This window comes from Trachinotus anak, unplaced genomic scaffold (genome assembly GCF_046630095.1).
Source record: "Trachinotus anak isolate AG129_WGS33_773 ecotype Australia unplaced genomic scaffold, CSIRO_AGI_Tana_v1 ptg000007l, whole genome shotgun sequence".
NCBI lineage: Eukaryota > Metazoa > Chordata > Actinopteri > Carangiformes > Carangidae > Trachinotus > Trachinotus anak.
The window spans coordinates 17,923,788-17,940,093 of record NW_027273858.1 but is presented as its reverse complement, the minus strand read 5'-3'; the positions used below and the strand labels follow the sequence as shown (position 1 = coordinate 17,940,093).

General features: G+C 41.3%; 3 protein-coding genes across 6 annotated transcripts in view; 1 reads left to right on the top strand and 2 right to left on the bottom strand.

Moving 5' to 3' along the window:
* Window positions 1-8,720, bottom strand: part of slx4ip (SLX4 interacting protein) — a 31,123-nt gene extending 22,403 nt beyond the window's left edge. For 2 of the 4 annotated variants that reach the window (XM_071481171.1, XM_071481168.1), the window contains exons 1-4: window positions 8,472-8,720; window positions 7,679-7,739; window positions 812-901; window positions 351-477 (exon numbers count right to left, since the gene is read on the bottom strand). In XM_071481171.1, the coding sequence (XP_071337272.1) occupies window positions 351-477; window positions 812-901; window positions 7,679-7,705 (244 nt within the window). In that variant the 5' untranslated portion in view covers window positions 7,706-7,739; window positions 8,472-8,720. The other 2 variants (XM_071481170.1, XM_071481169.1) reach the window with 2 other exon arrangements.
* A 250-nt stretch (window positions 8,721-8,970) lies between these two features.
* Window positions 8,971-12,549, top strand: mkks (MKKS centrosomal shuttling protein). The gene is made up of 4 exons (XM_071481161.1): window positions 8,971-10,167; window positions 10,510-10,691; window positions 10,886-10,996; window positions 11,105-12,549. Exons 1-4 carry the CDS (start codon window positions 9,183-9,185, stop codon window positions 11,531-11,533), a joined length of 1,707 nt encoding a protein of 568 aa, XP_071337262.1. The 5' UTR covers window positions 8,971-9,182; the 3' UTR covers window positions 11,534-12,549.
* On the bottom strand, window positions 11,010-16,187 carry srd5a2b (steroid-5-alpha-reductase, alpha polypeptide 2b). The gene is made up of 5 exons (XM_071481175.1): window positions 14,163-16,187; window positions 13,110-13,273; window positions 12,926-13,027; window positions 12,693-12,843; window positions 11,010-12,578 (listed from the first exon to the last, which is right to left on the bottom strand). The coding sequence occupies exons 1-5, from the start codon at window positions 14,435-14,437 to the stop codon at window positions 12,512-12,514; spliced, it is 759 nt and encodes a 252-aa protein (XP_071337276.1). The 5' UTR covers window positions 14,438-16,187; the 3' UTR covers window positions 11,010-12,511.
* Window positions 16,188-16,306: the final 119 nt, after the last annotated feature.

The following is a 16,306-nucleotide window of genomic DNA, read 5'->3' as shown; positions in this document are numbered from 1 at the left end:
ACACAGCCATATCTCTGCACTGACTGCCAAGTGAATAAATAATGGTTTTAAGTTCACAGCCAAAGTAAATCATTTTACTTATTCAGGAGTTGATGACAGACACACCTAAGACAGGGAAAGGGAAGACAAAGACGACTGCGTTCCAGAGGAATGAGCAACGGTGAGTTCAGAACAAACATAACTTGTAGTTATTACCAAATAACAATTTGTATTAATACTTCAAGTAAACACACAAAGAAGCCAATGTTATAAACAATAATGGATCCTAAAGCAATAAATGATATCATAATAAATACCCAGAATACTTGGCTCTGGTACAGTGAAATGAGGGTCACAATGTGGTGTGTTACCTTTCACAAAAAAGGCAGAGGCAGGTGCCAGCTCCTTCTTCTGTTTGAGCTGTCTTCTACTGTGGAGGGACTCCGTGTACTGCTTAACCCTCTGGTCCACAGCATCTTGAACCAGGGCTGTAACCTCCTATAAACAGTGGAGATATTTCAGTACAGCACCATGTTGTTGGACTGCTGAGAGAACAAAACTTTTGATTTGACTTTACAAGAAAATATTAATGATCAGCACAGGAAAACAACAGGTGAAAGGCCTTTAAGGCAACCAACTCCACAAGTGGCTGGGTGGAGAGATGGGGACAGTTTAGCAACAATAAAAATCCCTAAGAAGAAAAGACAGAAAGCTCAAAGTCATTTTAGATTCCACGCTACTGCTGTCTTTTGAAAAGGCCTCCAGCAGAACAGAAGCCATATATTCACTCACACACTTATTCACACACACGCCCTTCTGCCTGTGTCTGTACCTCGATGTGGTCCGTAGTAAACCAGCTGGCGTCCTCTTGGCCGCCCAGGGGCAGAACGTGGAGATCCACCAGCACAGCAAAGTTCCCACACTGTAACACAAAGAGGAAGGACAGCCACAGGTTGCTGAGGGGCATTGAGCTCAAAGACAACAAAGGAAATCAGAGTGTGGGTGATTGACAGCGAGACAAACCGCAACGACCCCCTATGTCCCCAAACATCACCCCAGGCCTCTCACAGCAAGTCCCCTCCCTCCTGTTTCTCTGTCTAGCCATCTCTCTACCAATCTCTTTACAAAATAGTATGGTCCTGTCTGTCTCCTCACATTTCCCCTCTCTCAGCGTAAAAGGTATTTTCCCATTCTATGCAATCACTGCCTCGGGTCACAACAGGCTGCACAAAAAAAGTCTAGAGATGCACCAAATAAATGAGGATTATGCCACTTTGTACCAGAGTAGTGATAAAACTCAGATCTACCCTGAAGCACTCCATGTTTCTGCACTTCTGCACTACAACTTTTGAGTGGTGTAGAAAGCTGAGTAGCTGCAGAGTGGATTCCTGAAGCGCGACGTCATCGTGTCAACGACAATAAGCTACAAGGGACAGGGAGGCCAGAAATGCCGCGGCTGGTTAAGTTGCTGTTACATCTTTCTCAGGCTGGCCTGATTATGGTTTACACATGAGTGCAAAAGCTGCCCGCTGCAGAGAGCAAATGGATGTGGGTCTCGTGTGAACTTCGCCTCTCCCTGGACAAGGAAGTAATGGATGGACTGAGACCACCCACAACATGACACAGAGGAGCAACCAGTACTGCCCTAAAACCCAGAGTGATAATGAAGCAAAAAAGCATTGAACTGAAAGAGGCAAAAAACACAGTAATATAAAAACAAAACTAGACCTTGATTTCAGACTCACATCGTAGAACTGGAAAAGTGGGTGCACAAACAGCAGAGGTTATTCATTTAGTAATGAGGGATACTTGTGCACACTAAAAGCTTTGTTTTGAGTCAGTCTCATCCTCTGGGCTCAAGTAGTGCAGACAGAATGACTAAATTCTACAACCCAGACTTGAGGGATGTTCCTATGGCCTCGCTCTGAGGATAACACAGGAGAATGAATTATCAGGTTGTGAAGGGGAAGGCCACTGCTACCAAGGTCTTCATTCTGGATACAAGTCTATACTTCCCAACTCCAAAATCCATCCAGTTGTCCTCTTCTTTGGAACGAATTAGGTTAGCTCCTTCCTTAAAGCAGGATATTGAGAAGGTTTTATTTAAGGTTCACTGGCATTAACAGGTGACGTACTGGCTCAGAGCAAATCAAGCTGCCTAAAATTTCGCTTTTCCGGCCATAAGAGCATTTCCCTTTCTCGTTGTCTCTCTGTAAATAATAATTTAAGTGCACTTGCTTCCTTTCTTCTACTTGCAAGTCAACTAGAGGAGAGGGCGCCAACATATGACTGATCAGTGAATGTTTCAGTAGATTTCAGTCATAGCCTGCGCTTCTCCCTCTGCAGAACATGTCAAGTCCTCACCCTCTAATGTGTGTCAACTTGTACTAAAGTATGTCTCTGCATCAATGTCACCAAGACTAATGGGAAATTGAAAAATGTTATTCTAAGTCCCTTATAAAAACAATGCATGAGTCTGTGATCCTCTGACTCATCTGTCCATTATACGTGAGAACAAGACAGAGTACAAAAGTCCAAACGTCAAGTGATCATCATGTGATAAAAATAGAAAATTGCTCAACAGTAAATATTCTCTGTACAAAACACACTAGCTCTTAGCAAAAAGATTATTGTCAAGAAATGCAAATGTTGTTGTACAAAAACTTGTACAAATTTTCAAAAAGAAAAAAAAATGGCAGAAATGCCATGGACCAGAACAGAGCCCCGCTTATGCGACATCTCCTCATGTATAAAATGTGTGCATGTTGTCTGTCAGTATCAGCTCATCCTTATAGATCAGTATTCTCTCCATCCTCCTGCCCTTTGTCTCACTTCAGTCCACGGATGACTGGTGGCCTCAGCTGACTGCCTCCAACAATTACCAGTGTGTGGGAAAGCCTAGCAACAGAGGGTCAAGACCCTGTCAATCGAAACAGTGACGGACTAGCAGATGAGCCCCACGGTGGTTTCTTGGGGTTGGACTTGACACATGCTGAATGGCTTTTGGGTTTTGACTTGAGTTTTTGACTTTTGAGACCTAAGGAGAGCTTTACAGATGGGTATAGGAACTGTTCCACTACGTATGAGTTACCAGTTTATCAAGTATAATGAACCTGCCATGAATCCTTAACTTGTAACGTTCAGTTTTTGTTGACAGTGTGTCAGGGAAAGGTTAATTCACTTCCATGGTGAATGTATAGTTATAGGTAATGGTGGTGTGGCATTTGACTTTACAGTGAGAGGTGTTCCTAATATTCTGCTTGCAATATGTGTGTAAATCCTGACCACAAGATCAATCTTACAGAGTACAGTACATGGCTCAAAACTGCACAAGCTAATGTGAGCTCTGAAGAGCAACACAAGGTTAATTTGATCAGTGTCTTGGGACAAAGGGGGCAGTCTCAGGTTTAGAGTATTAGAGTAGTTTTGGAGAGGTACAGCAGGGTGAATCTCCTAAAGCGGTTTCTGAGCTTCTGACTGAGTGTGTTTTGGGCTGAAAGCCAGACATCTAGCGAGCCTTAGACTAACTTCCTTTTATCACATTAGAGAAGCAGACAAGACTCGACTAGGAACTGAACATAAATGACAAACATTGGTCTGCCCCAAAAACAGCATGTGATACCCTGAGCTTCGCGGGAACAGGGAAATTTGTCAGGAATGCAAACTAATGCAATCACACTAATGAGAAAACAATTAATTTGCCCAGGCAAAACTTGCAGTTTGCTGGAGGTGCAAATTTCCCTCTAAAGTGTCAATCCTTGAGTCCAGGCTGTGCTGTTTAGTTGCAGCTACCCGAGCTTTTACAAAGGACCCTAACCGTGTTGAATGAGGGAGATGAGACAAAGAAGCAGCAGAATCTAATTTTACACAAAGGCTCTGACCACAATCACATCATGTGGTCTAAATTCGTCAACTCCCAGCACAAAGAGTGACCAGTGGATCTCTGAGTTGAACTCTGCCATGAACTATGACCTCCACGTATCCCCCCTTCTAGCCCAGCCATGGTCCCTCTTTAGTGAGATCTCCGCAAGCAGCCTATTACTTTGTAGATGTGGAGCCCTGTCTTCCTGGAGCAAAGTAATCTGAAAGTACCTAAAAAACCAATGTGCTCATCAAACTTATACTGTTTTGTGTATTTTGCTTTGACGCATTTAAGGCAATACTCTGAACAACTGTCGCTGTTGTTGGAAAGAAAGGTTTGATAAAGGGCCAAGTTCTGGAGGAAGTTATTCTTTTCATACATACTAAAGTGGGCCAGCACTGTTTTGTTCTCTGTCTTGCACAGGGCTTTTAGAGTTATGAACAGAAGCTGAAGGCTGAATGAGAGGTAGCAAGGAGTGCTACTTAATACCAAATCCTTTATTGTGCCATCTTTTGTGTGCTGTCACACACTGAATGAATAGGACTGAGTCTTCCTGCAGGCTAAGCTCAACTTCTCTATCCTAATTCTCCCCACTGGCAATCTGATCACTATGGCAAGCAGTAAAAAAAAAAAAGGGTTAACAAAGACAAAAACATTAGAAACATTTGAGACAGAGGTTCACAAAACAATATGAGAAAAATCTCCTATATATACTACATATTCCCTGCCTGTAAATAAACAACTCCTGACTCAGACTCACTGATGGCTCCTTTCCCTTTTCTGGTCTTCAGAGCTCTGGTCTATATCACTCTCAGTTCCCAAAACACTCTCTACCTTCCCTTATCTCTCTCCCAGACCCGGCTCTCCATCCTCCCGCCTGTGCTGCTCCGAGTTGGGCACGGGGCCCAAACTCTATGAGGAGCTTCACCCGCCTCCCCACCTCGCTGCCCTTTGCCATTGCTATCGCGCCGTATAAGAACCAGACCTTCTCGGACTGCACTTAGCTCAGAGGCTAACACTAACCAGCCGCAGATGTTTACATTGGGAAAGAAGGGGCAGCAGATGCGGTCTCACTCAATAAAACTTGCATCTCTCCCACTCTCCCTTTGTCTCTCTCTTTTTCTGACTTTGTCTCTCTTTTCTGCAAGTCTGCAAAGAACCCAGGGGAGCTCTTTAGATCTGTGGGTGTGACAACCTTGCTCTCAGGCTTTATTTGCCTCATTCCCTGCTCTCTCTGTGCTGTGAGTCACCTGGGTTTCCCCTTTAAAAAAATACATTTCTCTTTTCCAATTTTTCAAACTGCCAGATACTGAGCAGTGAGGCTTGAGACTTGATTATTACTGAGGCGAATGTTATTTACAGATAGTGCGCGGAAGTGTTTTGTGTACAAAGCTCCCTTCATTCAGGTGAATGTTAGCACACCTGAGTCTTCTTTATTTGATGATAAAAAAAGAGACACAACCCAGGAGAGGAATTCCAGCAGCATGAACAGACAGGAATATCTCCAGGTAACACACAGCAAACAAAGCTCAGGCAGTCAAATCCTTGAGAAACTGGTAGACAGACAGAAATAGCAGGCTGAGAAGTGCTTGGCCTCATTAGGAAATGTGAATTCTGTATGGCAGAGCAGAGATGAAAGGGAGCTTTTCTTTCTTTTTTTTTTTTTTTTTACCCCGTCACCTCCTCTTGTGAAAGATTCCCCAAATTGCAAAGTGTCAAAATGTTTCTAATCAGACTGCAATGATTTTGTACAGAAGCATGATGTGTGGTCCGATATGAGCTCATCTACAGAGTGACAACAACACTAAACAGCACATAAACCTATGACATTAAACTGCTCTGTGATAGCTCAAAACTTTTTATTCTTAAAAAACACTTTGGTCTCTGTCTCAGCCTACTACATTAGATGGTTAGAAAGCAGCAGTGCATGTTGCTAATAGAAGGCAGATTGCAGGGGTCTGCAGCAGTAATGTCTTGGCAGAAAGCAAGCGCTTCAATGGATCAGTGTTTTAGCCTGCAGGCCCTTTTCAGGAGGTCTGAGAAGTGGCAGGTCACTATATAGTCTAAGCCTATTTAAGAAGGAGCATACCAGCACCTCCTGCAGTTCCACAGACTGGGGAGGGAGCTGCTCTGAAAACATTTTAGGAGAAAGGCTCATAAAACACACTGCTACACAGCCTACTAAACATGGCATGGTGAATCCAAGAACATAACTCATAATTGCTTTAATAATCCACACTCTCTGTGTAAGCCGGCAAACATAGTTTGCAACATGTCTTTGAGGCGACAGTGTCTCTGTGCAGATTTCTGTTCTCTAATATTCTGAGAAGTTAATTCATTCATTACAAAACATGGGTGATAGTGGTGTTTGTTTTGCAAAATAGGAGCCCAGGGTAGCGCCTTAAATGCTGTTGTTTGGAATGATCCCTTCTAACATAATTGTTTGTGGTTAGCTGGTTAAACATGGTAGAGGCTGTGTGCATTTTCTCAGGCAGCGTGACACAACAGTATCATTATGTGCCCAGTGGGAAGGAACCTTCCGTGAACCTCCAGGGTCTTACTCTCCCACAACCAACTGAGGGGGTTGGTGGGGTAGCCTGTATGAAGGCATGCATATGAAACAAATAAAGCAAGTGAATGCAATATCTGGTCAACTAGGCACACATGGCATTATAGAGGATGTGAGAGATCAGCGCAAATGTCTACAGCCCTCGTTCAAAACTCTCAATAAATGAAACATCAACAAAAGAGAGACCAGCGGCTTTCCCTGCACTTAACAAAAACATCTGATGTGAATTATTCCTGACAGAGCATCAGACTCAGGATGAACAGCTTGGCTTTTTAATAGAATGAGTTTCCTCTGCACTGTGTCAGCGTCCATTGACAAAAGGCTCTGAGGGAGGCAGTCAGTTGAGATTTGCAAAGGGTGACCAGAAACATCTTCAGAAGGATGAATAACAACATTAGAATGTGGAGATAAGACAGTTGACACATGTGTCTATAGCTCCCCCTAGTGGCCAAATAATTTGCTCCTTGAATGTAGGTTACACAGAAGAAGAAGTTGCAACAGAATATTAATACTGTAAATGTTAGGGAAACAACAACAAATTCCTTTGTTGCATAGCTTCCCCAACTACACAAAAGCTTTTCAGTTGTTTAAGACAGACCATAATAACTTGCTGGAAGTAGTATGTGAAGCAGTTCTACTGTTTGGCAGTTGCACAAACATAGTTGTTCATCATGAATGTTGGAAATAGAGGTAAAAAGCCTTAATCAAATGCAGATTCATCTTACTCTTTATTCTAGAGAATTATTCATCTTGTGTGATGACATATGTAACATGACATATGTACATGTTCACAAGATACTAAAGAATATGATTAACATATGTTTAGATGATAACCTATTACTTTTGGTCACTTTTGGTCTTTTTTGTGATTAGAAAATCCACCTTTGTTAAACGTGTCCATGCCAAACTGGACACACAAAATTGGTAAATAGATTTTAATAATAATTATAATAATAATAATAAACTATCACTTTACACTGGGTTTTATGAGGTAACAATGGAACAATATCATTTTTTTAAAATCCACACTTTCAAGTCAAACAGAACTTCCAAAATACTTCAAAGAGACAAATATTTTCTGGAGCTTTTGAATGCATTTTCCTCTATGTATGTTCACTCTTACAAAAAATGTATTACTGTTGCACACACATATCAAACATTACACACACATTAAGACACAATACTATTTAATATAACACTATGATATGCAGCACATTAAATTAATACAAACTGCACTACTGTGTACTGTTTATTTCGTTTTCACTCACCTTAATGACAAATTTGCGAGGAGCCATTGCAGGGAACAACACAGCAGTCAATCGGTTTCACCTGAAACAAGTGAACAGTCATGGATTACACATGGTAGCATACAAGCAACACTCTCCAATGACCACACACCGCAGACAACATATAATGATTGCAGGCTAATAAAACAGCACTCGCTGGTTTGTCATAGACACTACTGCAGTGTGTGTGGTGCTCTACAGTTAACCTGGTTTATAGCGTCCTGACCTTGATATTCATCTGTCGCAGTAATAACTTAGCAGGGCACAGTCTTCAGTTTCTTATTGGGGTTTGTTTCTTCCGAACACAAAACACTGTAATGTCAGTCCTTGTGACGGTGAAACAGCTAATAACTGTTAGTTAATTTTAACATTAACTAACAGTTATTAGCTGTTTCACCGTTTAGTTAATTTTAACATTAACTAACAGTAACTAACACTTACTTACTTCACTCTACTATAGTCAGGTTGCAAAGATCGACCTGGACTAGCCTACATTAACCGTGACCTCTTCACATGTGGTTAGATAAAGCTAAAGTATTTCACACGGACAATAATTAGAGTTTACCTGGCTGTGAGGGTTTGACAGTATCGAGTAGTTTAACGGTTCAATTCGTCTTAACTGCAGAGCTCAAAAGAAGAAAGATCACTGCTAAGACCCCAGGGTGGTGCTAACTAAGCCATAAATTGCAAACGACACATTAACTACACTACTATAGCATTATAGACTATATATAACGTGGTGGCAGTACATTAAAATTAAAAAGAGAATTCATACCGCCAACAGTTTTGAATGCTTGTCAAGCGAGAGGGCGGCAGGAGATGACGTCACATTTCGTTTGTAGTCCAACAGCTGCGAGGGCAGTCTGAGCAGGAGCGTTCAGTGGAAGCCGTCAGCCGAAAAATACCTCGGAAACACTGAGCCGGGAGTTTACTGTCTGTCTTTCTTATAAAACGGGGAACTGGATTTCTGAAGTTTTTGGTTTTCTGTCTTGACAGCAACAATGTTTAAATACTTGCGAGAGAATGCGACTCTTAATCGAATAGGCCCCCATAAGGACCCAACGCTCTGACTGCTACCATGGAAACGAGTTGCGTATTGAAAAAGCCTTTATTAATCTCGAAATTAAATGTTGCAGGATCGTATGTAAATATTACTTTCAGTAAACAATTTCTATTTTAACGTGAAATTAACATTGTTTGGTTTGTTGTAGTATATTACGTAAAGGGTTTAGCAAATAAAAGTGTGTCATTTTGGTCAGGCAATGACGTAAGCCTCACTATAGGAGACTTGGCGAGCAAAGGCGCTTAACAGAAGCACCAAACGTAGCGTTTTCTGTCAAATTTCGCAGAACAACTAGTCAAAAATGACACCACGGTAGCCTTTCAAGAAACGCTAAACTCAGTGGTTAAAGTTATGCCAAGCGATTTGAAATGGTTCAAAAGTGAACCTGCTTTTCTGTTGCTTCGAAAAATTACTCCGTAAGTGATGTCTCGACTAGTCAAGAAGTCTCCATCTCTTTGTACGGATCTACCACTGGACAACACTGATATTTGTGACAAACTTAATTTGCTGAGGACGCTTCTGTCGTCTTGTTTTGGTCCGACAGGTAGACTGAAACAAGTTCACAACAACATCGGAGGGCGCGTCGTTACCACCTCGACCTCCTCAGTTCTCCTTCCTGCCATTTCCTCCTCACAGCCTTTTGTCAATCTGATAAAAGCCTCGATTGTCAACCACGTTTCCCGTTTCAGTGACTGTGGTCTGTTTGCTGCCGTTCTTTGCTCGGGTCTTATTGAGCAAGCAAAGCGATCGGGCCTCGCAGGAAATGTGGCTGTTAGGCTGAACAAGCACTTGCTGGCTCTGTGCGTCGGTTACCTACAACGAGAAGACTGCGGTTGCAAAGTGAAGCTCGACTTCTGCAGCAGCCACAACCTGCTCACGTTAGCACGGAGCAGTATCTCGAGCAAACCAGCGTGTGTGCTGACGGAGCAGGAGACACTTCACGTCAGCAAGTTGGCCGTGCAAGCTTTTTTGATGACTGTACCTTGTGACAAACCAGGTACAGTCACATTAGGCAGGACAGTGACTGTCTCTGTTGAGGGCCATTCTGTGCTAAACTCTGCAGTGTTTCCAGGTTTACTGGTGGAAATTACTGATGTCTTTTGCCTCAACAAGGCAGAAAACCTGAGTTCAAATCCACTGTGTACGGTGTTGTTTAGTGCATCCCTTGCCGGAGACCTCTCTGAACTAGGAGATGGGATAATTGAGGTGCATCCAAGTGTAGACATGGATTCACAGATCCTGGATCAACTCCTGGAGCTTGGCAAACAGGTGGTCAAAGATGAGGTGAAGCTCTTTGTATGCCAGAAGGTCATCCACCCAGTCCTACAGCAATACCTGAGGAGTCAGGGCATCATTGTGATAGAGAGATTGGGAATCACTCTCATGGAGCCACTTATTCAGTTGACAGGTAGGCCTTCATGTAGGCATGGACCTATTGGCAGATACTGCAGATTCACATTGTACAGACAAGTACCAGTTTAACCCAGAAAACTTTATTTTAATACTGGTAAAGATCATGACACCAAAAGTTGTAGTAATATGTAGGATGTAATATTACATCAATAAAAGATATTTCACTCAATATACATGTGATGCACATTAGCTTCAGTCAAGTAAACACTGGAATAAGCAAATGTTATATCAATGTAAAAATATTTCCCGCTTTGAAGCAACGCATGGGGAAATCATAGGGGTAAGAATGCTGGAATGTGTACTCTAATTACTCTTTCAAATCTATTATAATAAATAGGTGCTCAACCTGTGGCCACACTACATACTACAATCCCAGCTAAGGCCTACGGGAAGGTGAGGGATCTCACTATAAGGCAGTTTGGATCCAAGACCATGTTGCATTTACATCCTCCTGGGGAGTCAGCAATCTGCACGATGGTCCTCTGCCACAGGAACGAGACAATGCTAAGTGAGCTGAAGGTAAGATCAAGTGAGGAGTTCAATCATAACATCGTATGTATCTCACTCCCACTAAGACTTTCTATTTGCACTATATATTATTCACTCATGTTGAAATATAACTAATAATATAAGTGTTTCACTAACAAAGCCAAGGGGAAAAGATTCAGTTCTTCGACAGCACTTTTGATGAAAGCATCTGTTATCTGTTAAAGGTGGTGTGCCAAAAGACAGAACATGTGTTGAGGCTCACCCTAAGGGAACCCTCTGCATTACTTGGAGGCGGATGTACCGAGACCCACTTAGCTGCTTATGTCAGACACAAGGTGAGATCCAATATTAAGGATTAAACCAGTCCAAATTTATTGATTTCACATATTTTCACAATGATCTCATTAAAACATGTCATTGACTATGTGGTATTTTCATCTCAGAGCATGAATGAAGTAACAGAGACAGCATCAGTATTAGGCTGCTCACAGACAGAGTACCTTCGTGGCGTGGAGGGATTCTGCCGCTCTCTGGAGTCTGTAGCCACAGCGCTGGAGCACAGCGGTGGGAACTCTTTAATTGATCTGGTTCATGCTCATCACTGGACCCTCCCTGCAGATGCCATGACAGGATGTGTGGAGGATAGCTTGGGCTTTTGTGGGTGTGGACTGGTGGAAAGTAGCCCAAGTAAGAAGTGGACTTATCTAAACACTAAATACACAGAGTTCTCACCTGCATCCCCGTTTAGAGACCCTACTGAGCAGCCATGTGTGCTGGACTCCTTCACTGCTAAACTCAATGCATTGCAAGTGGCTGTAGAAACAGCTAATCTTGCACTAGATGTAAGATATATAATTCAAGATGTGAACTAGTAGAATAGGCATTTGTCTAGTGTTGTATTGTGGTTTAAAGCAGGGAATAAATGCTGTTTTTACTTCTAAAAGGCATAATTCAGGTTAGATAGTAATCACTGGCAATGTCTTGCCTCTATCCTTTGGTGTTTTTTATACTTAACCTCTCTGTTTAGTCATTGACTTATTTGTCAGTAATGTTACTAAAAACCACTGATTACTTTTAATAATCTGTCACCCTTTTGTGAATTTCGTAGTCTACACAGGCTATCCAAAATAGTACATTTCTAATTCACCAGCCATCTCACCTACACTTGCAGCTGACTAAAAGGACCTTTAAATGATGTCTGAGAGAGTGTGCAAATGTAATGAATGAAAAGAATTCAATTTATCAAACCTTCACCATTACAAGCCAGCATGTTTCTGCTGCAGCTGCCTTTGTTCAGCACCAGGAGGTGCTGCAACAGATGCTGCCACATGTTTCTTTGCCAACATGCATCAAAAAACTACCAGCATTTCTCTGCAGGAATTTTCCACCCTTTTTTTCCATTACATTTGGATAAAATATTACCAGTCTGAACTTGCCGGTAAGCTATGTAAATACAAAGTCTACCCTCAGGCAATCAAATGTTCCACCCTATCACCTGAACTGTTCACAGTGTTTTATGAGATGTGTTATTTGTTATATATGTTGTTATGCATATTGCACATTAACTATTCAGATAAAAACACATTTTAATTTCTTCTCACAAAATCTCTCCTATGTGTACCAAGTTCCTCTATCAGTGTCTCTCTGCAAGTTTCATCTGTAGCAATTTGTATGGGAAGAGTTGAACAATTCATCTATTCAAATGGGTTGTACAATACTATACAGTAATGACTGAGCTGGACTACAAGCAAAATCAAAAGAGATTCTTGGGAAATAAAATGAGTGCTTGTTTTCGGCTGCTGGTTCAGTTATTGTATGCCTTACAAGATGACCCCCAGGTGATTGTTTTCTCAGAAGATGAATGGAATTAAAGCCTTTCGTAACTTGGGATAGTCTTTGAATTTCTCTTGGTAAAACCTGCAACAGAGGGGGAGAATATAACTATCACTCAGAAATGGGCACATGGTAATGTAGGTAAGTTTGACTGTACTGTGTTAGGACTGCTTAGCTTTTTAGGAATGTCTTAGGCACCTGTGATGATAATAGGCTCTTGGTCCGATGAAACTCAGGCTAAACACAGCAAATGAAAGGGCTGGAAGGGACCAGGTGGCCACAGCAAAGCCAAACCACTCCACAATCTCTCCTAAGTAGTTGGCACCAGATACATATTCAAACAGACCTCCTGCAGGAGATGAAGAAGACCACAGGTCACTATCAGCACAGAACGAACAGAAGCTAAATGATGTGTAATCTCTGTTTCTTACCTGTAGGAATCTTGTAAATTACTTCTCCTGGTTTCCTCAGGTTACGCAGAATATAGTCACTGTGTATATTGATGGCCATTCCAACGTAAAACAGCACTATACCTAGAAGAAATACTGACCTGCACATGGCTGACTTTTAAAAAGTCTAACATTTCATGAGCAAAGAGAAAAATACTGCTCCTACCAGTTTTACAGCGAGAGTCAGCTGACCATTCATCATCAAAGTGAGCGCAGTGCAGCAGGTAGTGTCCCTGCAGGAAGCCATTCAGAGCGCAGAAGAAACCTCCTGCCACCATCACACCCAGTGGGAAAGGCTTTCCTCTGGTCAGCAGGGAATAGACAAATGTCCTATGATTGGCAAAGAAATAGTAGATACAGTAGGTGGTAAAGGGAGATAATAATGATGCTCTTCCTCCATGCTCTACAGTACATGCAAGGAACACGTTTAACAACCAGGCGAAGGTATTCTGTAAAACCTGTTTTGCATTTAAGTGTAGGCAAAAAGGTATCATTAAGTCCTACTCCTCATGGGTGGTTACCAATGCATTCCTCACAGCCCTTTAGACTTCAGATTATAACAACAGGAGCTCTCATTTTCAAAGCTCTTTTTTTCAGTGTGTCCACCTGAAAGTGTTTGGCTTTAGCTTTCACTTACAAAGTGGCTGATTAGGCTACATACACGCATCTAGTAGCTGCAGGTACACTGGCAAAATGAATAAAAGATGGTGAAAAAACATTTTGTTGTTTTCTGTCAAATACAAAATGATGGGCTGCAATCATTATTACTGTACATTAAGACCAGTTTTTACTAAGAAAATGTAAACAGTTTGTTTCACGTTTCACTAGTGGATCAGCATAATAATAAACAAATATGGAGAGAAAATGAATACTGATCCAAGAATGAATACATTAATTCATAAAGTACCCATACAATACAATACCCTGTTCAAACAGGCAGTAAATTTGAGAAAAATGTAACAAAGTAACTCATTCTGAGAAATGTATAATTGTATAAACATAAGACAATATAAAACAAAATACATCAGTAAATATGATACAAACGATGAACCTCATGTAAATGTGACTGACATCTTAATCTTTGTTTGTATTATGATTGAATGGGGGTGTGCAACTCCAAAGACACTGATCACCGTCATGTATCTTTAAGTACATTGTCACACTTCCCTTCACATACACATCAAATAGCCCTGACCCAGGCTCATGCCTCTGCGTTTACCTTTGAAAGTAGTGAATGCAAAAAGTCCCAAGCAGCAGGTATTTCCCCATAATGGAGGGTTTGTGCGAGGTGAGTATTAAAAGAATGGGGATCAGGAGAGCTGGTATCTCCTGGAGGAACCAGGCTAGTCTGGCTGGGATGGTCCTAGGTGGAGGAGAGAGTACCATATGGCGCCCGTAGGAGGTTTGTGTCTTCCTGTGATGGACCAAGTGCCCGAGTCCTATCAGGATGATCCCCCAGCTGAGACAGTTGACCAAGTCCGCATAGCACTGCATCTTGCAGGTCCTCACCTCAGGGCAAGTGAGTGTTGCAGTAATCTTTTCTGCTTATAGACTAATCTGTATAAAGTTAACTGGATCTAAAAAGCCTCTCTGACTCCTCCCAAAGCAACGAGAGAGGAGTGTTAGCCTGCTGGAACATGAGACTGCTCCTTTTTTCACAGCCTGGGTGCAAACACTGAGAGAGGTGAGGTTATGATTATCTTTTCCAGCATGGAATGCAAGCGCAGATGCAATCGCTGAAATTCCCAAATCTGCAATAGGAGTTAACAAAATTTCATGGAGTATTATCATCACCATAAAGTCAAATGATAGGAATCTGTTTAGGTCTGCAGTCAACCATAGAGCATTGCTGCATACCTGCTCTTCTTGTCTTGTTTAGACACACACACAGCAGCATCTGCACCAATCTCAAACACTGTGCCTCTGTTTGTGAACAGATTCATAGATTTGCAAGGTGAAGGGTGAAGGCACTTCAACAGGACTGACTAAACTTCACAGAAAGGTCATAAATGTCAAGATGCAACCACAAATGCTGATTACAATTATTGCCATAAATGTGTCTGCAATTTCAGGAGTGATAGTAAGTAGATGAGTGTTTGCTTTAGTGCTCAAACAAGTTTTTAAATTCTCATCTGTGGTTTGAAATGTACAACCCAGTGTAACTAGAATACAAATGTGAAATTAATGTGATCCTAAAAATTCAGCCGAGTGATATCAGTCTTAATAGGACCACAAATCACACATGGTAAAGACAAACATATTAGGTCGGTCTCCTAAAGGTCATCAAGACGACAGCCTGTTCTTCCTCATCTGAACATTCCTCAATGAAAACATTACACAGCAACTAAATATTGATGGAACAATAAATATACAGGCATTTCTGTAATTATCTGACAGCGGAGATTCTGTATTTTGTGAGCTGCGATTATGCATTATATGGAAACTAAACTATTTTATTTCATTATTTTATTTGATATTTCTTGTCAACTTCAGCTTGTAATATACAGTCTCCTGCCTCCAACTGCTGCTGCTAGTAAACAGGAAGTCATTTTGAGGGCAGCAGGATTTAGGTATCTTCATGTATGGATGTCCCAGCATCCAAATTCATTCATCAAGTGTCAGTTGCAATACACAGATTTTCAGAAGTCAGTTATCATAATGTTTGTTTGTTTGTTAGTTTTTTTTTTCAACAAAAAAAAAAAAGTTAAACTTGTAGACATCCTGGAAATAAATGGTTTAAAGAGATGTTGAATCAACTTGTTTCTGATATTTATCCTCAGTAATAGAAATAAAATAACAGAAACACTTCTCAGTATAACACAATCCAATCCAACAGCACCACAATAAATCATAATCATCAAAAATGACCGTACAGTTGAATCAACACATCTCTAAAACAGTTTCAAGAAAAACTAGACATTTCATCTTCATGACGGGCAAATTTATTGCAGGACTGTTGTATGAGACTGAATTAACTTTAGCTAGATGTACCTAATAAACTGAGATCTATTTGTACATACTCTCTGGACAGTTTTTTAGTTCCTGAAATAAAAGAACCATAAATTCATTTTACAGGATTCCTCCAGCCACGCAGCTCCCTCTGCTGGTGACATTTCTAAACGTCTCCACTGTGAAATGACAGGGACGTCTACATTAGCAGTATACAGTGTGCAGCACTGCACTGTAAATGTGTTTCACACTTGGTGCGCTGCGTTGAAAAGTGCACAGTTACAACCAAGCTCACACTCCAAGTGGTTATTGATCTGTTGCGCCTTTGGAGGAGTAAACAACATATTGATTGAAGACAGTGATTAAAAAAATGAAATGTATAAACCAAGTCAATATTTTGTGTAAATGTAAATA

Bases quoted from the DNA above. Each gene is read 5' to 3' on its own strand.
- mkks (XM_071481161.1), top strand. From the start codon at position 9,183: ATGTCTCGACTAGTCAAGAAGTCTCCATCTCTTTGTACGGATCTACCA. The intron at 10,692-10,885 runs GTAAGATCAAGT...TATCTGTTAAAG, and splicing joins CAATGCTAAGTGAGCTGAAG to GTGGTGTGCCAAAAGACAGA. The intron at 10,997-11,104 runs GTGAGATCCAAT...TTTTCATCTCAG, and splicing joins CTGCTTATGTCAGACACAAG to AGCATGAATGAAGTAACAGA.
- srd5a2b (XM_071481175.1), bottom strand. From the start codon at position 14,437: ATGCAGTGCTATGCGGACTTGGTCAACTGTCTCAGCTGGGGGATCATC. The intron at 13,274-14,162 runs GTAAACGCAGAG...TGCCAATCATAG, and splicing joins TGCATTCACTACTTTCAAAG to GACATTTGTCTATTCCCTGC. The intron at 12,844-12,925 runs GTAAGAAACAGA...CATCTCCTGCAG, and splicing joins AATTTACAAGATTCCTACAG to GAGGTCTGTTTGAATATGTA.